Source organism: Scyliorhinus torazame, chromosome 10, assembly GCF_047496885.1.
Source record: "Scyliorhinus torazame isolate Kashiwa2021f chromosome 10, sScyTor2.1, whole genome shotgun sequence".
In the NCBI taxonomy this organism is placed as follows: Eukaryota; Metazoa; Chordata; class Chondrichthyes; order Carcharhiniformes; family Scyliorhinidae; genus Scyliorhinus; species Scyliorhinus torazame.
In genome coordinates this window covers 168,578,758-168,599,823 of record NC_092716.1, presented here as the reverse complement: position 1 = coordinate 168,599,823, position 21,066 = coordinate 168,578,758, and the positions used below count along the sequence as shown (strand labels likewise).

Below are 21,066 nucleotides of genomic sequence, written 5' to 3'. Positions count from 1 at the left end.
AGTCCGGCATTCCCAGGAATCAGCCTGGTAAACCTTTGCTGCACTCCCTCCATGGTAAGAACATCCTTCCTCAGATAAGGCCACCAAAACTGCACACAATACTTCAGGTGTGGCCTCACAAATGTCCTATATAATTGTAGTAAAACATCCCAATTCCTGCATTCAAACCTTCTCGCAATGAAGGCCTTCTTTACTGCCTGCTATTGGTGCGCACTTACTTTCAGCGATTGATGCACAAGGGCACCAAGGTCTCGCTGTGTATTCACCTCTTTCAATTTGCACCCATTCAAAAAATGATGTGCCTTCCTATTTTTGCTACCGAAGTGGATAACCTCACATTGATTATACTGCATCTGCCATGCATATGCCCATTCATTTAACTTGTCCATATCCTGTTGAAGCACCTCTGCATGCTCCTCACAGTTCACCCTTCCACCCAACTTTGTATCATCTGCAAATTTGGAAATACTACATTCAGTTCCCTCATCCAAATCATTAATATATAATGTGAACAGTTGGAGTCCTAGCACAGATCCCTGCAGTACTCCATTAGTCACTGCCTGCCATTCAGAAAAAGGCCCATTTATTCCAACTTTTTGCGTCCTGTCTGCTAAGCAGCTTTCTATCCATCTCAAGGCACTACCCATATTCCATTCGCTTTAACTTTACATAGTAATCTGCTATGTGCGACCTTACTGAAAGCTTTCTGAAAGTCTAAATAAACCACATCCACGGGTTCTCCTTGGTCAACTCTTTAGTTACATCTTCAAAGAATTCCCGTAGATTTGTCAAGCATGATTTCCCTTTCGTAAATCCATGCTGACTTTGTCTGATTATAGCACTGCTTTCCAAATGCTGTGCTATGAAATCCTTGCTAATGGACTTTAGCAACTTCCCTAAAACTGACATTAAGCTCACTGGTCAACAGTTCCCTTTTTTCTCTCTACCTCCCTTTTTGAATAGCGGAGTTAGATTAGCTACCCTCCAATCTGTAAGAACCATTCCAGAGTCCAAAGAATTTTGGAAAATGACATCTACTATTTCAAGGACTACTTCCTTAAGTATTTTGGGATTATCAGCCCCTGGAAATATTTCAGCCTTCAATCCCATTAATTTCCCTAAAACGCAATTTCTCTATCAAAATGAATTTCCTTCAGCTCCTCACTAAAACCTGTGTTTCTCAGAACTTCCGGTACATTATTCATGTCTTCCTTTGTGAAGACAGAAGCAAAGTATAAATGTATTTCCTTTGCCACTTCTTTGTTCCCCGTTATGAATTCTCCCATTGCTGATGCAAGAAGCCTACATTCATTTTTATCAATCTTTTTCTCTTTACATATCTATAGAAATTTTTACAGTCAGCTTTTATGTTCCCCGCTAGCTTACTTTCGTATTGTATTTTCCCCTTCTTAATCAATCCCTTGGTCTGCCGTTGTTGAATTTTAAATTGTTCCCAATCCTCTGGTCTATTGCTTTTTCTTACTAACTTGTATGATTGTCCTTTGAATCCAATACTATCTCTGATTTCCCTTGTAAGCCATGGTTTGGCCACAGTTCCCCTTCTACTCTTGCGCCAAAAAGGAATAAACAACTTTTGGAGTTCACCCATTCATTCCTTGAATGTCTGCCATTGCTTGTCCACTGTCCTTCCTTTCAGTAATGTTTCCCAGTCCATCGTAGCCAACTTATGCCTCATACCAACAAAGTTACCTTTATTAAGATTCATGGCCCTAGTCTTAGAATCAACTACCTCACTCTCCAACATGAAAAAGAATTCTATCTTATTATGGTCATCCATCCCCAAGGGTTCTCATTGCACAACACCCAGTTCAAGATGGCCTGTTCCCTTGTTGGTTCCTCAACGTATTGGTCCAGAAAACCATTCCATACACACTCCAGAAATTCCTCCCCTATTGTATTGTAATTAATTTGATTCACCCAATCTATATGCAGATTAAAATCACCCATAATCAACAAGTATCCTTTAATACATGCATCTCTGCTTTCCTGTCTAATGCTATTCCCAACATTACCACTGCAGTTTTGTGGTCTGTAAACCACCCCTATGAATGTTTTCTGAACGCAACCCATACAGTTTCCACATTGTCTGTACTAACATCTTTCCTCAATATTGTATTCATATTTTCTTTAATCAACAATGCAACTCCACCACCTTTTACTTTCTGTCTGTCCTTCCTAAAAATTGAATAGCCTTCAATATTTAGTTCCCATCCTTGGTCACCTTGGAGCCATGTCTCCACAATCCCAACTATATCATACCTCTTTACATCTATCTGCGCAAGAAATTCATCCATTTTATTTTGAATGCTCCAAGCATTCAGGTACAAAACCTTAAGGCTTGTCCTTTTAATGTTCCTTGACCGGTCCCTACTATTCTTTACAGTGTCATTATCTGATACAGGTCCTTTGTTTCTCTGCCCATCACTTTTCTTATTCTCCTTGCTGTGTTTTTCTCTTGTTCTTGATTTCCCCTGCCCTGAATCCTTGCATAGGTTCCCATGCCCTGCCATGTAGTTTAAACCCTCCCCAACTGCTCTAGCAGTCCGGGTCGTGCCCAGGTGTAACCTGTCCAGTTTGTACAGGTCCCATCTCTAGTAGAACCGGTCCCAATGCCCCAGGAATCTGAAATCCTACCCCTCACACCAACTCTTCAGCTGTATATTCATCTAATATATCCTGCTATTTCTACTCTGACTAGCATGTGGCACTACTAGTAATCCTGAGATCATCACCTTTGCGGTCCGACTTCTCAATTTTATTCCTAACTCCCTATATTCTGCTTTTAGGACCTCATTCCTTTTTTTAACCTATGTCGTTTGCACCAATGTGAACCACGACGGCTAGCTGTTCACCATGCCCCTCTAGAGTGTCCTGTAATTGTTTCAATACATCCTTGACCCAAGCACCAGGGAAGCAATATACCATCTTGGAGTCTTGTTTGTGTCCACAGAAACACCTATCTATTCCCCTTACAACTGAATTCCCATGAACAATTGCATTCCCACACCTTTCACTCCTCCCTTTTGCAACCAAGAACCAACCTTGGTGCAACAAATTTGGTTGTTGTTGTTTTTCCCCTGAGGTCATTCTCTTCAACAGTATCCAAAGCGGTATATCTATTTTAAAATGGGTAAGACCTGCATTAAAATGTTTTTTTAAATAAATTTAGAGTGCCCAATTCATTCTTTCCAATTAAGGGGCAATTTTAGCGTGGCCAATCCACCTACCCCGCACATCTTTGGGTTGTGGGAGCGAAACACACGCAAACACGGCGAGAATGTGCAAACTCCACACGGACAATGACCCAGAGCCGGGGTCGAACCTGTGTCTGTGTTGGGCACTTCACCTCATTTACGTCACCCATAATGTCACCCAATCGCAAAGCAAACTGATCCATCTAGTTTGCCTTTCACCATCCATAGAATTCCTACAGTGCAGAGGGTCCCGTTAGTAACATTATATAATTATAATGGAGTTATTGTCAATTAAGTGCAATCAACCTCTATCAACAGGTCCAGACACGACTCGCAGTATACTGATATTTTATTCAATTTGGGGAGAGGATTTGCGTAAATTCTGCCGTCTTGCTAGATTGTGGATAACAATTTGATTCATGTAATTTTTATTTTTTCTGACTTGCAACAGGGATACTCAGATGTTAAATACAGGGAACGACGGAAGCAGATCACAGAAACTGCAAGAAATTATAAACAGTAAGTTCTTTGTGCACTCTCAGGGCTGGATCTAATGGAACATTGACGCCTCAGCCCTTCCGGCAAAAAGGATCCCACCCCCCATTCCAGCAGTTTGGTTCTCAGGAATCTAGGGCGGGATTCTCCAATAATGGGGCTATGTCCCCACTCCAGCATCAATACTTTCTGAAGAAAACAGAGTGATACTCCTATCTGAAGAGGGCTAGCAGGGCCGTGGAGTACTCCTCACAGCTCTGGCTGCCGATACAGGACACTGCACTTCCAGTCGGGAGTCTGCGCATGCGCACGGTGGTGGCGGCCCCTTGCGACATGGCGGAATCACACCGCGGACCGGCCCTGAAAATATAGGCCCCCCGAGATCGTGTGGGCCCGCAGATCGATGGCCCCTGATCGCTAGCTTGGCCATTCCTGAGGCCCCGCCTGGCGAAGGCTCACCCCCCCCCCCCATCAGGGCGGCCCCGGGCTGACTCCGCAGCTGCCATTGGCCGTTCCGGACAGGCAAAACATGGTTAGAACCATGCTGTCGGGAACTCAGCCAGTTTTCGTTGGAAAATCGCAGGGGGGCCTCTGTCAATGGCCCCCTACCCGAGCCGCGTAGACCGCGCGCGTGCGATTTGCCTCCGGGGACCGGAGAATTGCGGGAGCAGCGTCACGCCGGATATCGGTGCCAACACCCATTCTCTGCCTCCGTGCCTCTCGGAGAATCCCGCCCCTAATGTTTGGAGGGGCAGCAATTGATTAAATGTGGGACTTCCACCCCCATCTCAGCAGGAAGTCCCACCTGAGAGATGCCAGCCATTTCATTGGCTGGCAACTCTCTGGTCCCAAAAGCACCATTGGGAGCAGTGGTCAATGCTGGGACTACAACAGTGCCCAACGTTGAGGAGCCAGAACCAAAGTGGAAGGTAGGAAGGGACACTGAATGGTAAACGGGGGCTCGCCTGTCAATGAATAGGAATTGTCAAATCAAAAACAATTCTGAATACAAAATGGAAATAGTTCAGCTAAAAGACCCCAATGAGGGTCCAAGGTGTGGGGCACCCCAGTGTAGTCAGGTTGGGGGAAAGGGGAACCTGGATGTGGAGGGGGCGTGGTGTGGGGGAGAGAATGACCTGTGGTGACCCGTTAAGTAGGCGCCCCCATCTTTTGCCTTCCACGAGCCTGGCCAGTAAAAGCTGTCAAGTTGGACGTTTGGCATCAACCTTCTCCACTGCAGCTACAATTGTGGCAGGGTAGGCAGGTAGGCAGTGGGCACAGCGCTCATGGCATTTTACAGGCCCTCTACTACCTGTAACCCATCACTGGCAAGCTGAAAAATCCAGTCCCAAGTGTGTGTGATCCCACTCCCTATATCGTTAGAAAAATATACAATCTCATTGACTTGCTTTGCTTACTGTAGTGATGTAAAACCATCAGTATTAATTGTTGCTTGTCTCCACAGCGGTGAGCCAATTCCCAGAGTAGAATACACCCCTGAGGAAATTGCAACTTGGTTAGTCAACTTTTTTATTCTTTTTACTGGAAAATTCTTCCTGTCAATGAATAGGAATCGTCAAATCAAAAAGAAATCTGAATACAAAATGGAAATAGTCATAAGAAACATTTACATCAATAAAAGATCATTGAGCGTAACTGAAATTAACACTCCAGTATCCCATCTCTTCTCTTCTACAATTCAGCCTGTTTTGAATGTCAATGATGTTTCCTCTCTAATCCCCTTCCTGCAGATTGTTCCACATCAACATCTTGGGTTAAATTACCTAGAGGAGGGATTTCACTCTCTTTGTATCTGATTTTGTCTTTGTATGAGACCTGGAAGGACTCAATAGTAATAAAACAGTTCTGTCATGATCCATGTTGCAACTTCTCTTTGGTAAATTGTTGTCAGGGTGAGGAATGTTTGCACTGAAGAATGATGCGGCCTCTCACTTCAAGCAGGCATGTCAGATTCAAACACTTCCAGTTTAGCTGGCGTTCAGCCAGGGGCCGAGTGAAGACCCTGCTACTTCAACTCAAAGGGTAGTCTTTCAAGCTCAAAGCCATCTCCTATTGGAGCTTTTTCACTTGTCACTCAGGCTATCTTTGGATCCTTCTTACTTGAGATTCCCAACTTTGTGTTAAATCAGGATCTGGTTTGGGGTTAAGGAAACGCGACATCTGTTCGCAAGCCAGCGGATCAAAGATCCTAATTCTCTGCCTGATACCCCTCATGTATATAACCATGGTGCACAGTAGCACACAGTGGTTAGCACTGTTGCTTCACAGTGCCAGGGTCCCAGGTTCGATTCCCGGCTTGGGTCACTGTCTTTGCGGAGTCTGCACGTTCTCCCTGTGCCTGTGTGGGTTTCCTCCGGGTGCTCCAGTTTCCTCCACAAGTCCTGAAAGAAGTGCTGTTAGGTAACTTGGACATTCTGAATTCTCCCTCTGTGTACCCGAACAGGCGCCGGAATGTGGCGACTAGGGAATTTTCACAGAAATCTCATTGCAGTGTTAATGTAAGCCTTCTTGTGACAATAAATATTATGATTATTATTAGTCTGTACATTCTCAATTGCCTCTGAGTTAGAAGGTTGAGATTTCAAGAATTGCTCCGGTGACTTTAATACAAAATCCATGTTGAATTTTGTACGAAAGCAGAGGTGTCGTCTTTCAGATCAGACGTTAAATCGATACCCTGTCTATCCTCACAGTGAACTTAAAGCTCTCATCTGAAGAAGCATTTGGGATTTCACCAGTGCCCTGACCAATATTTAGCCAACAAACAATATCACAAAAACTTAATATCTGTTCATTTATCTCATTGAATTTTTTGTGGGACCTTGCTGTGTCTGTTTCTCTACATTATGGGTGCACTTCAACATTTGTTGGCCACAGATTAAAAACTACAGCAGGACAGCTCTGCCAGTGAGCCACTGGTCAAATACACTCCTGATTAAGAAAGTTCCAGGCTAGCTGTAGGCCTGTATTATGTCAATTAATCTTAGCCTGTGCAGTGGTGGAAGTGCCACATTGACCTCAGTGTAAATCAAGGTCGAGGTCTTTATGTTCTAATTACCATAAAATAAGTCATGTACAGTTTAAAGTCCAACAGGTTTGTTTTGAATCACTAGCTTTCGGAGTGCAGCTCCTTCCTCAGGTGAATGGAGCTGCGCTCCGAAAGCTAGTGATTCGAAACAAACATATTGGACTTTAACCTGGTGTTGTAAGACTTCTTACTGTGTCCACCCCAGTCCAATGCCGGCATCACCACATCATTGTACAGTTTATGGCAGTGCCTAGTGTATAGCTACTGACTTCCACAGGCCCAGTGACACTGGAGACCCACATTTGTCAGCTATGATTGGCAATCTTTGAATATTGAGTGGTTTTGTTTACATGAGAAGCAATGGAAAAAAACGCAACATGGAATCACAGAACTCTGGTGTCACATAATCCCCGTGTCAGTTATATTGTTCTTTTTAACATTATCTTGATTATAAAAGTAGCTTGACAAGGAGGAAGAGATAAGCACCAAACAGTAACTTGTTAGACCAGCAGCATAACTAAAGGCCTTGGAAAGGTGATGTTTGTTGAATTAACTGCATTCTTCATTAATCTTTTTGACGTATTATTCAGGAGAGAGGTGTATGTGAACCTGAAGACTCTGTACCCAACACATGCTTGCGTTGAACACCTGGAGGCCTTCAGACTGCTGGAGAAACAATGCCAATACAACAAGGACAACATCCCTCAACTTGAGGATGTCTCCTGCTTCCTGCAAGGTTTGCACTTGGTTAAAGATTAATATCTGATCAAAGAGATTTAACATTTGATTGAAAAGACAGCTTATATTTATATGTCACCTTGAACAAAACGATTCTCAGGCAGTTTGTGGGAGCATTATCAAACAACAAATTGACACTGCAGAGAAGGCAATATCATGGTCAAAGAAGTATATTTTAAGCTGATTCTTCGAGAATGTGGGGAGGTAAAGAGGTTTGGAGAGATAATTGAGGAAGTAAGAGTGTAGAGAGTTGAAGACAACGGGTGCCAATAGTGGACCGAAGAAATTTGGGATGATGGTTGATAAGTGCTTCAACTCACTGTTTGAATTTGTAGGCATTGTGCAGTCTTGTACGTAATAAAACATATCAATTTGTCTTCAGTCTTTTAAAGAGCGAAGCCTTCCGTTGTTTCCTTCTCCTCCTTTCCACCTCATTGAAGGAATCTCCCCAAGCTTGTAAAATTAAAGTTGCCACAGTCCCAGATGACTGGTGGTGATTTAGCCTGAGGATCACCACAAGCAAGGGGCAAACCTGGGAAGGTGGTGCCTTCATAAATAACCTCAGGAATTAAACCCGTGCTGTTGGCCTCACTCTGAATCACGAAGCTGCTGTCCAGTCAACTGAGCTAAACCACTTCCACAATCTCCATGGAGAAAGAAAGCTTTGGTTCCTCTACTGGAGTCCTCACTCTCTAGGATATCCCTATCTCTTGGCCACTTGCCTCTCACTGTCTCCTTATTTGTTCTGGTAGCTTGGAAACAGTGAATGAATAAATTTTAATAAAATTCAAAAGTTCCTTCACCAGTAACCTCTGCTGCTTACATGCAGCCATGGTCCCGCTTGCCGCCCCTTTCATTCGTCCTTGTCCCAGCCTCTCATATCTGGTGGAAATCAAGCCAAATGCGCCTACTGAAAAATGGACTGGGTAATATAAGATTACAGTCAATAACAGGCTCAATAACGGATTGATTGCTTTTTTTCCAAATGGCAAGCCGGCTTCCGGTTTCTGTGCCCTCTTGCCTTCCGTAATATCAGAGACTGGCAGGCTGACATAAGATTGCCAATCTGACATTGCACAGTATTTTATGTAAACACAGGATGTGGGGTGGGGTTGGGTCCAATTAGGGGTTATAACCCCAGCCCAGATATTTCACTGGTTATAAGAAACAAAGTTATCAGAGTGGAGTTCTACTTGGTGCATACTGCGGGAGCCACAAAAGAGTTTTGTGTGTACACATATGGACATAGGTCCGACATCTGCCCCCAGCCTGTATGGTATTGGAAGCCGCGAGCTAGAATTTAGAAGAGGATTGTCAGTTTTCTCATAAATTAACGGAGAAAAAGACCCCAAAAAATGTTTTAAAAGTTGCCAGAAGTCATGCTTTCACATCAGTGTGTGCCAGAAACCTCCTGCCAGTATAACAACACTTCTAATGATCTCAGCCAAGGTGATGTTAAAGCTGCGACCACCAACCCTGGCCTTTGGAAGGCAAAGATCTGCCAGTTTTTTACACTCCTGATTGTTAAGGATAGAACATATGAACATAGGAAAGAAGTGCGAGAGTCAACCAATCGGGCCCTTGAACCTGCTTTCCAATGCGTACCTTCATGGCTGACCTTCCACCTCAACTCCACTTTTCTGCCCATGCTCCCTATCCCTTGATCCCCTGAGAGATCAAAAATCTATCAATCTCAGTCTTGAATATAACCCAACAATGAAGAATCCACAATTCTCTGAAGTAAAGAATTCCAAAGGTTCACAGACCTCTGGTGAAGACATGTCTCCTCAAATCAGTTCTAAATGATTGACCCCTTATTCCAGAGCTATACCCATTTCTTCTAGATTCCCCAGACAGGGGAAACAATCTTTCAGTCTCTACCCTATCAAACCCCTTCAGAATCATTTATCTTTCAATGAAATCACCTCTCATTTTTCTATACTCTGGAGAGTATCAGCCCAAATTTACTCAGCCTATCATCCCAGGAATAAATCCAGTGAACACTTTGGGCAAAAGGGTTCAGTTCCATGCTGCTCAGGAATTGTGCCTGAGGCATCAGGAGAGAGGACAACATTTTGTTTGTGCCCAAGAAGATGAGTGCATGAAACCTTCCTTGGATAGGCCCAGTATTCATCTTATGTTGTTCCCTTGACTTCATTGTCAGCTCATCAGAGAAAAGGATTCGATCATCAGGAGGCTACAGCGCTGGCAGTGGTTCTCTAAGAGGGGGCAGGGAGTAGGCAGGCGGGTGGAGGAGGTGTGAAATTGGGAGGGAACGATCAAGAGGGGAAAGAATGTTGCACTGATGGTGATTGAGGTCAGGGTCGGTGTGGTGGAGGGCAAACCATGGCCATCAGCAGCCTGTATAGTTTGAATGTGAGAAGTTCTCCTCCTAGCTCCTTATCAAGGCAGGAATTTCTAAAAAGCAAGCTTACTTTTCCAGTGGAGGCCCATTGTGGCCTCTTTAACGAAAGCTTGTTGAGCTGCATGCCATAGTTAGCTGGCTCAGTTAATCAAACCAGTATTGCAGACTGGGCCTCAAACAGACAGAGGCCTCCAGTTTTGGATGCAAATTTAATAACATTTGTTTCAGCTGAGGGCCCATGTCTTCTATTTTTTGCCCATATAATGAGCGTGTGCTTCTTCCCCGCCATATTGGCTCATGCAATGATTTAGTGCCAGAAAAACAGGTACATGCCATTGAAGTTCTCGACCTCTATATCCCCTGTTTCAATTTTATCTGCTCATAAACTCATAAAATCAAAAGTTTAATGTTTCTGGGACAAAAGAGAAAACCGCTGCTAATTTTATTATGCATTGTGATTTAGTGTAACAGATGTTCCATGTTTGTCTGTGCCAGAACACTCAGGGTTTCAGCTGTGGCCTGTTGCCGGGTTACTTTCGGCCCGGGACTTCCTGGCGAGCCTCGCTTTTCGAGTTTTCCAGTGTACACAGTATGTAAGACATGCCTCTTCGCCAATGCACACTCCTGAACCGTAAGTAGATGGATAAAATAAACACAGGTAGCAAGTTTTGGAAATGAATTACTGAAAATTTGTAATGCAATGGGAAAGTGCTGGAAATACACAGCAGATCTGTCAACACCTGATGATTTAGCCAGAAGCCCTGTTCATTCTCTTTATAGATGCTGACAGCATTTTTACATTCTTATTTCTAGTTATGAATATCCATGCAATTGCTGGGTAAAGTGGACTGAGCTGTGATTGTTTCTTAATGTGTAATGAACAACACTTAAAAATGATAGATTTAAAACATAAAGTTGACATTTCTGCAAAATGTTTATTTTGGCAACTTTACATCAAAATTGCTGAGTTTTACATGAACACATGTGTAAAGTAAACATAGCAGACAGGGAGCTCCAAATGGCTTCAGTACCCTTAGGCTACAGGGAGTGGGAAAATTAGCCCACCCCTCATGTCTATCCTTCACAAAAAGGTGAACAGCTTTGTTTTGAATGAGGGGAGGATGCCAACGGGGCTTGGCTGGGCTATTTTCTGTGACTGTCTTTGAGCAGTAACACATTATATTGGACTGACATCAATGGGACTGAACATTGGGAGAGGTGCTTGGTGGAGGACGAGCCACTATTGTAGTTGTCTAAAGTCAAAATTATACCCTTACTGTCTAAGCTGACTTTTCATGAGCTGCCATTGGATTGAAGCATCAGAAGACAATGTGGAACCCACATTCTGTCCAGCATCATCAAAAGAGATGGGGGTAAAAGTGAAAGAGAAAGTCTTCCCAACAAGAAGTCACGGAGACAGACCCTTCGGCCTAATAACTGCCTGTAGCGGGTTTGTGAAGCAGAGCAAGGCCAGCAGCATGGGTTCAATTCCCGTACTGGCTGAGGTTATTCATTAAGGCCCGCCCCGCCTTCTCAACCTTGCCCCTTGCCTGAGGTATAGTGATCCTCAGGTTAAATCATCACCAGTGAGCTCTCCCCCTCAAACGGGAAAGCAGCCTATGGTCATCTGGGACTATGGCAACTTTACCTTTACTTGCTGGGGAGATGTTTAAATTCTTCCGCTAGAAATTTGGAGAGGTTTGGAATATACAAGCAAAGGGAGGTTGTTTATTTTCATGGCAAATTTAAATTTGTAACTGTAGTAAGCACACTTTTATGGGTCAAGCTCCCCTGCAGACCTTTAACCCCTCAAACAGCAGCCCTCTTCATGGTCAATATTTTCCTCTCGTTTCCAGTTGGTCACAATGACCAGCAGGGGCTGCTTAGCATAGGGCTAAATCGCTGGCTTTGAAAGCAGACTAAGGCAAGCCAGCAGCATGGTTCAATTCCCGTAACAGCCTCCCCGAATAAGCGCTGGAATGTGGCGACTAGGGGCTTTTCACAGTAACTTAATTGAAGCCTACTTGTGACAATAAGCGATTTTCATTTCATGAACATTTGTGTCCAAGAAATGTTCTCATCAAAATAACTCATGATGTTTGACTAGCAGGCAATACGATTGGCGTTAAGTGACACATATTAGTAATTAATCTATTAGGATTAATAGTAATTTGTGGGATGACTCATTATCAACCAAGACAAGGAACATTAGCAGCTCATCACCTTTAAAACAGGCAACATCCAAATGTGACTGCACAGGACCTGACAAACTCAGGCAACAACTGAATATCTGGCATTTTAAGGATATCAGGGTAATTGGGCCTGGTATACTGCTTAAGAACATAAAAGTATAAGAAATAGAGCAGGAGTATGTCATTTGGCTCTTCAAGCTTATTTCATCACTCAATAAGGTCATGGCTGATCTTTGACCTCAACTCCATCTTCCTGCACAATTCTCCCCAATAATCCTTAATTCAATTAGTCTCCAAATATTTATCAATCTTTGTCATGAATGGATTCAACAACTGAGCATCAAAGCTCAAAATCCTTGCAAAGTTTTGAGTCTCTCCGTTATGGTGTCTTGGCTGTAGTCTCACACAGGTTTTATTCTTGTAACTATGGACACGATTCTCTGGGCTCTGTCATGATATTCAAACACACACATCATGATAGACACACCAACAGACAAATCAGCACACACAACACGACAACCAATCATAGACAAGGACAGAGACAGTATAAGAAAAGAAACACGACACCTGGTGGCCGGTAGATCTGGAGACCAGGACAAGGACAGGACCTGATTAACATCACACACAGGGAGTCACCACGTGCAGAGTATCAAGACAGAACTGTAAATAACAAGTTGAAATAAAACAGCGCTGTACCAAATACAACCGTGTTGGTTCATCTGTACATCAGAACACCCAACACTACAGGCTCGTTGCATTCTCGCTCAAGCGAAACAAGGCCGGGGAATAGAAGGAGAGGCCAAAATTGAGATCCGCGCCAGGTGCCAAACAGTTTGCAATGCAACCGGCCCGCTCCCGTAGGCAAAATCAGGATCTCGCCGCAGCATGCGAGAAACCAATTATCACCCATTTCAATACACTTAATGCGAGCCACCCCATCTACAACGGCCTCCCATCATTCATCGGCCTCCCCAGCAAGTGGTCACGCTGGTGCCGATTCGTACTCCTTTTTAAAAACCTGAACCTAGTGGAAGGGCTTCTGTGGGGAGCTGAGGAGGTGAGTAATCATCTTTGCTCACATGCAAAGAGCCCGGAGGTGCTGGACCTGCCATCCCAGTGCTTGGTAGGGTTGAGGGACCCTCAGCTGGGGATGGGGGCCCACTGCAGGAGTGGGCTGCCATGGGAGGGTGGGGGGAGGCACGAAGGGGGCAACAGGTAACCGCTCGCAGCACCAACACGCCGACCCCTGGATCGTGTGTGGCCGGTCCGGGGGCAACCCTTGTCCCTGCCCGACTGCCCCAACGACCACCCCGCCAACTGGCAAGGCCTCTGGCTGTGCGGCTGAAGGCTATTGCTAATAGGGATTTGGCAATCATGGTTAAGTGAGTACTTCTCAAAACCCAAGTGGATTCCCATGGGTGGGCGGCCCATGTAGTATGTGGGAGTCATTTCCTAGCTCTACCACTACATCTCGGTGTCTCCCTAGGATGCACATCAGAGGTGGAGGCAGCCAGCTGCTTACCTCGTCCTGTGGCCTTTGATGCCCCTGGCGGGCATCCTCTGCGGGCTCTGAGGCCGTAGGGCTCCGGCGCACTTGTCGGCGACACATGCACAGCCATGACGCTGTGTGCTGACCCCGGGATGCGGCCTCATCAGAGGGGTGGAACTCGGGGGAGCTGGTGGCCACTGTCGCCACTCCATGGAATGGGCCCGAGTTGGCACTCAGCGCTCCCTCCTTCCGCTCGGTGCCCATTGTTACATTACTCTTTGGTAATATATCGTTATCTTTGCTTTATATATCCAAATGGTCTGATGGTGTGATTCTTAAGAAACCACCAATCTTCAACTTAAAGCAAAACAGATACATTGAAGAACGAATTGATTAATATTGATTTTGCATACTCGACAGAACCATAACTAATAATCAAGTAATCTATATTAAAGTATTAACTAATTTAAATTGCACGTGCTAACAATGCTGTGATCTATCTCTCTAACAGTCTGCTGTTCAGTCACTCCTGGTTCGAAGAGACCCAAGATGCTTTGAGTTCTCATATACATAGTGGAATCTAGTGTTGCCCTCTAGTGGTTGTGTTACACTAAGATGTAATCATTAACCCTTCACATGTCTCTACATATATATATCACTACATCCATAGGGCCCTGGGGTTCAAGCCCCGGCTGCCCCTGCATCATCTGGGTCTGCCGGCCCTGGCGGTTCCCCGATATCTGCACCAATATGTCAGCACCCTCAGCGATGCTCCTCAGTGACTGGGCCATCCTCTGCAGTGACTCGGTAATGCCCACCTGCGACTGGAACAAGCTCCGCAGCGCACCGGCCATGCCCATCTGAGAGCGGCATATGTCCCGCAGAACCTCATCAAGGTCAGCCTGGTGCTGGGTGACATCCCCCAGCGAGGCGGTCATTCTGCCGAGACCCTCGGCCAAGGCCGCCACAGACTGCGCAATGCCTTGGAAATCTTTACTAATATTACCGACATCGTGCACCAGACTTTTCACTGCGGTCGCCATCCCAGCAGTGGTGGCCTCAGTGCCACGCATTGCCGGCGTCAACTCCTCCACCTGCAGCTTCTGGGCTCCTCCAAGCGCCGATGGATCTGCTGGAGTGACGCTGACACCCCACTATGAATGTCCTGGCTGCTCCCTGTCGTCCCCATCAGCTCCGGGTAACTCTGTTCCACAGGCTCAGCATCAGGCTGGGACCCAGCTGGGTCCTGAGATCCAACAGCCCTCTGACTGCTGTCTCGCCTGGTGGTTCTGGGTGACTCTTTGTCAAAATAGTAAAATCTTGGTGGGAATCTCCGTCGGCTGACGCCGGAATCAGGACAAGCGATTGGGAGGACAATCAGTTGCGATGCCAAAATCATGGCAGGCGTCGATGTCACGCCAAAGTGCAATTCTCCATCGTCTCGACAGCGGCATCAACACATTCCAGAAAGCATGTGCAGTAAACACCGTTAGCATATCATTTGCGGGCCTGACCCAGTATTCTCCAGGGCCGCTGCGATTCTCCGCCTCCACTGGGGCGAATTCCTGGCGGCAAGGTTCACTTGTGCTTTTAAAAATCGTGAAACTGGCGCCGTGGCTTTTTGAGGGAGAGAGAGGGGGTTGGACACAGAGAGGTGCGACTGTGGGCTGCCGGATCTGACACTGGCCGGGCTGGCTGGGGCGGGGAGGAGGTGGACCTGCCCGGGCTTGGAGAAAGGGGAGTATTGGGGGAGGCGGGGAAGTGACGGGGGAACGGGCCGTATGGCCAGGGTGACCCTCCATGGGACTGGGGCGGTGTCCAGACAGCCATCTTGCTGCGCACCCCATTGACCACCCAACTTGGCCTTGGTTCTGCAGAGTGACACCGACTGTATGGGTGCCTGCACCCCACCCTCTGCCATACCCAACCCCCACCCGGCTGCCACCCACCGGCGGAGCATCAGGTGTCCAACCCAAGAGCAACGCCCACAGTAGGAGGTGCCGGATGGGGGCCATGAATCATATCGCTGGCAAGGCCATTCCAGCCGACTATACGCCTGGCAACAGAGACAGGTGCCAGGGCCAGAGGACCCCACGGTACTGGGCACCGACGGGCCAAGATGCGGGGTTGGCCGGTGAGGGGGACATGTGGGGGCAGCGCCCGCAGTACCACCCGGGGGCACCATGTAGCCTATTGGACATGGTTGGGCACAGTGGTACGCACCATGCTAAAATGCCGGCCTTTCAGCCCCTGCAGACAATGGATATTGGATTTCAACCAGCAATGATGGCCGTCCTCCCAGACGCCGCAGCTCTGGGGGATGCCCTGCGGCTGTATGAGCGGGGCCTACTCGAGGAGGAGGAGGAAGCTGCAGCAGCAGAGCATGCAGCAACGGAATGTGCAGCAGTGGAGTGTGTAGCAGCGGAACAGGAAACAGCCACTGAGGATGGAGAGCCAGCCGCCCAACAGGCCAAGGAGGAGGAGGTGCAAAGGAGGAGCCTGAGGCCTCGCCTGTCCGGCAGCGCCTGTCATTCGAGGGTTTGCCGAACAATGGCCTGTCGTCGAAGACTCCGGCTGAGCAGGAACATAGTGCGACATATCTTCCAGATCATGGCGCACCTGGCACCACGGTGGAATGGGGGAGGGCACCCGCTCCCGGAGGCCGTCAAGGTGTTGGTTCCCTGAACCTTTACGGCATGAGGACCTTTCTGGAATCTCACAGAGGTCAGTGCACATGTGCATTTGCGCTGACACGGAGGCCCTATATGCCCAGTCGGGCACAATACATCCATTTCAATGTGGACCAAGCCTACCAGGATGCCCAGGCAGCGGGGTTCGCCACCATCGGCGAGAAAACCCAGGTCCAGGGGGCGATCGCCAGGATGCTTGTTGCCTTACGAGCACCTTCATCAACTGAAAGGAGTTCCACTCGATGAACATGCAGCTGGTCTGTGACCGTCAGCTGTGCATCGTGCACGTCTGTGCCCGATACACGGGCAGTGGGCCTCCATCCTGGAACACTCATCAATTCCCGGCCTCTTAGAGATGCCCTCCTGGCTGCGGGTTGGCTCCTGGGTGACAGGGGTTATACGTTGCGGACGTGGTTGATGACGCCTTACCGAAGGCCACAGACCGCCGCGGAGACTCAGTACAACGAGGCCCATGTAGCGATCAGGGGCGTGATCGAGCAGTGCTTCGGCATCATAGATTACGTAGATTACATGGAACACACAGTGCAGAAGGAGGCCATTTGGTCCATCGAGTCTGCACCGACCCACTTAAGCCCTCACTTGCTCCCTATCCCCGTAACCCAATAACCCCATCTAACCTTTTTGGACACCTAAGGGCAATTTAGCATGGCCAATCCACCTAATCGGCACATCCTGAAGATAAGGTTCAGGTGCCTAACTGCTTTGGAGGGGCCCTCTAGTATAGCGCTGGGAGGTCGCCCGCATCGTGGCAGCCTGCTGTGTCCTCCACAACATTGCACAGCAGAGGGGTGACGTGTTGGAGGAGGAAGAGGAATGCCAGGCCTTGTCTGATGAGGAGGATGTGGGGAGGGCGAGGGTGGGCGCCCAGGCAGGCACAGAGGGTTGCACGATGTGTAACATGTACGAGACGCTTTGATCGCTTCCACGTTCACCGATTGGGGGGGTGGGGGGAGACTGGCCAGCAGAACGGACACCGAATCTCACCCCCGCACCCCCGACACCCCAGTCACCCCACTGCCTGCAACCCCCTCCATGATACATCCCTGCTGCACTACGGGGGTGTGGCAGTAACAGCGGGTCTAGTCCATTGGATGGAAGATGATGACAACCCACTCTGTGATGAGCTCTGGTGCTCCGCATCATTGGACAACGTCTGACTCCTGCCCACGTCGCACTTCCCACCATCCACCTGGGTGATCCCTACATGTGAGCTAGTCATTCCATCACACGGTGCCATCGAATCCCTGGGGTGGCGGTGGTTGGGGCGGTCAGGGGGGGAAGTTGGGAGTCCAGCCCACCCACAACATCCACCCACTTCCCCTCACCTGCCCCTGCCCCCTCTCCCTGTCCAGTCCAGACCAACCCACCCCTCACACCCATCTGACCGAACACCGAGGCAGGTTGTAGCAGTGTGAACAGGTGTTTAATGTGAGCAAAGAAAACGTATAGTGCCCTAGACCCTATCACTATACTGTTCCCTGCACCTGTTCCAACTTAACTGGTGTCTAACTCTCTGGCCTTACGGACCCGAATACTACGTCTCGCTGGATTCCCAGATGGAATATCAGGAGTGGAGGCGGTCTGCTGCGATTCTCACCCTGCAATCTGGGTCCCCTTTGGCGATCATCTTCTGGGACGACCGGGCCTGGCTGCTGCTCGGGTTCCCCGTGGTCGGCTCATGAAGAAAGTAAGGTGTGGGATAGAGGGAAATTTAGCCAATTGGATCAGTAACTGGCTATCACATAGAATACAGAGGGTGGTGGTGGATGGAAAATTTTCAGACTGGAGACCAGTTACCAGCGGTGTACCACAGGGATCAGTGCTAGGTTCTCTGCTATTTGTGATTTTTAATCAATGACTTGGAGGAGAGGGCTGAAGGGTGGGTCAGTAAATTTGCTGATGGCGCCAAGATTAGTGGGTGAGGAGGAAGGCTGTTGTAGGCTGCAAAGAGACATTGATAGGATGCAGAGCTGGGCTGAAAAATGGCAGATGGAGTTTAACCCTGAGAAGTGCGAGGTGATTCATTTTGGTAGAAAAAATTTGAATGCGGATTACAGGGTCAACGGCAGGGTTCTGAGGAACGTGGAGGAACAGAGAGATCTTGGGGTTCATGTCCACAGATCTCTGAAGGTTGCCACTCAAGTGGATAGAGCCGTGAAGAAGGCCTATAGTGTGTTAGCGTTTATTAACAGGGGGCTTGAGGTTAAGAGCCACGGGGTTATGCTGCAACTGTACATGACCCTGGTGAGACCACATTTGGAGTATTGTGTGCAGTTTTGGTCATCTTACTATAGGAATGATGTGGAAGCATTGGAAAGGGTGCAAAGGAGATTTACCGGGATGCTGCCTGGTTTGCAGGATAGATCATATGAGAAAAGGTTGAGGGAGCTAGAGCTTTTCTCTTTGGAACAGAGGAGGATGAGAGGTGACTTAATAGAGGTTTATAAGATGATGAGGGGGATAGATAGAATTGACGTTCAGAGACTATTTCCTCGGGTGGATGTAGCTGTTACAAGGGGGAATAACTGTAAGTTTCAGGGTGGGAGATATAGGAGGGATGTCCGAGGTAGGTTCTTTACTCGGAGAGTGGTTATGGTGTGGAATGGACTGCCTGCTGTGATAGTGGAGTCGGACACTTTAGGAACTTTCAAGCGGTTATTGGATAGGCACATGGAGCACACCAGAATAACAGGGAGTGGAATAGCTTGATCTTGGTTTCGGACAATGCTCGGCACAACATCGAGGACCGAAGGGCCTGTTCTGTGCTGTATTGTTCTATGTCGATGTCCTCGTCGCTGGTCGACGAGTTGACCTCAGGCTGTGGCACTCGCTGGGGGAGGGGGACCCCAGATGGACCCACCCCATCAACAGCAGATCCTGCAAGACACAAGACAAGACGCATGATTAGACCACGGGCTGGGGGAATGGGTGTAGTGGGGGTGGGGAAGATGTGAGGGTGAGAATGGTGTGGAGGTGGGGGTGGTGTGTGGATGGGGGTGAAGGTGGAGTGAGGGTGGTGTGGGTGTGAGGGTGGGAGTGGGGTGGTGTTGGGGAGGCGTACTGGGATGGCAGATGGCAGCAGCTGTCAGTCTCCTTCCAGGGCCAGGGTACAGGTTGGCCCGCCTCTCCTCCACTACTTCCAGGAGGGTCTCCAGCTCACCACCCGTGAAGTGTGGGGCCAAGCGTCTTGCTGCCATCTTCTTAATCATAATAATCGCTTATTGTCACAAGAAAGCTTCAATGAAGTTACTGTGAAAAGCCCCTAGTTGTCACATTCCAGCGCCTGTTCGGGGAGGCCGGTACTGGAATTGAACCCACGCTGCTGCCTTGTTCTGCATTACAAGCCAAATGTTTAGCCCACTGTGCTAAACCAGCCCCTTGGCTGGGATGGTGTGTGTGGGGAGTGAAATGTGTATATACTGGAAGATATGTCGCACTATGTCCCTGCTCCCATACCACCACCTTCCTTTTCACCCTACTGGCTGGAGTCATTACCCCAAATTGCAGAACTAGGTTATTGGCATTACCAGGGCTGGTGCATCATGTCTGCAAGGGTATCTGTGCAATGCCAGCCAGCAATGACAACCTTCAGTTGAAATGCCACCAAGCAGAGGGGAAGGTAGTGACGCATGAACAAAACTTTATCCCTTCTGCTTCGAGTGGAATGAGTAGGTCCTATGCAGAAGATTATCTCTGGGATTTATAGCACACTTCCCTATAAAGCCTGAGAGTTCCTAACGCCTTTGGTTGGATGCATTCCAGCTGAGATTTCTTGGGTAGCAAGAAACTCTCTCAGACACCCCTCCAGACTTCCTGAAGGAAGGCAACGGATCCACCCCAAGGACCCTACTGATAAAGAGCTGGTGCAAAGAGGGCAGAATCCTGGGTTCGACTCCAAACACCTGGCTGCTCCAGGTGGAAATCAGACATTGTGCCTGTTTTGCTTTCTAGCCTCACGTGAAGAATGTGCACTTGGACAAGGGAGTGAAGGACTTGTGATGACAGCAGTATCACTGTCTGAGTAAATTGTCTGTCCCATAAGTTCAGAGCCTGCAAGAGGAAGAGAAATATCAAAACAGCATCATGAAAAGTTGTTCTTGTCGAACTTATTGATTAAGATGGAGGAATAATTACAAAATCGGGTGACATTGATCTTCTTACTCTTCATATATAGGGATTGCTGCCATGAGCTGCTGGGGCATGTCCCCATGCTGGCTGACAAGACATTTGCTCAATTTTCTCAGGTAGTTCCATCTTCCTTTGTTGTGAATATTTATCATGCACATGAACAAACAATGGAGCTCTCCTTAGATCAGAGAAGGGAAGTTTAGCAGAGGTGCTCCAAATAAGGAAGGATTTTGATAGGTTAAAAATGAAGAAACAGTTGCCACAGACAGAGGGTCTGAAACTAGGGAACAAAGATTTAAAGTAATTTGCCAAGATAAGGAGAATATGTTTTTACACAGTGAATTATTATGATCTGAAATGCACTGTCTGTAAGGAAAGTGGAAACAGATAATGTACAACAGGGAATTGGATAATTATTTGAAGGGAAAATATTTACAGGGCTATGGGGAATGAGCAGGGGATTGGGACTAATTGTCTGGTGATCTGTGTGACTTTGATCATGGGCGACATTCTCCGACCCCCCGCCGGGTCGGAGAATCGCCGGGGGCTGGCGTGAATCTCGCCCCCGCCGGTTGCCGAAGTCTCCGGCACCGGATATTCGGCGGGGGCGGGAATCGCGCTGCGCAGGTTGGCGGGCCCCCCCGCTCGATTCTCCGGCCCGGATGGGCCGAAGTCCCGCCGATA

The 21,066-nt window shown here is 47.7% G+C and overlaps 1 protein-coding gene across 2 annotated transcripts in view; it reads left to right on the top strand.

Annotated features, from left to right (window-relative positions):
• Window positions 1-21,066, top strand: part of th (tyrosine hydroxylase) — a 68,865-nt gene that overhangs the window by 38,770 nt on the left and 9,029 nt on the right. For both annotated transcript variants that reach the window (XM_072518926.1, XM_072518925.1), the window contains 5 exons: window positions 3,667-3,734; window positions 5,176-5,226; window positions 7,350-7,495; window positions 10,358-10,493; window positions 20,429-20,498. In XM_072518926.1, coding sequence (XP_072375027.1) covers window positions 3,667-3,734; window positions 5,176-5,226; window positions 7,350-7,495; window positions 10,358-10,493; window positions 20,429-20,498 — 471 coding nt within the window. The remainder of the gene's footprint in view (window positions 1-3,666; window positions 3,735-5,175; window positions 5,227-7,349; window positions 7,496-10,357; window positions 10,494-20,428; window positions 20,499-21,066) is intronic.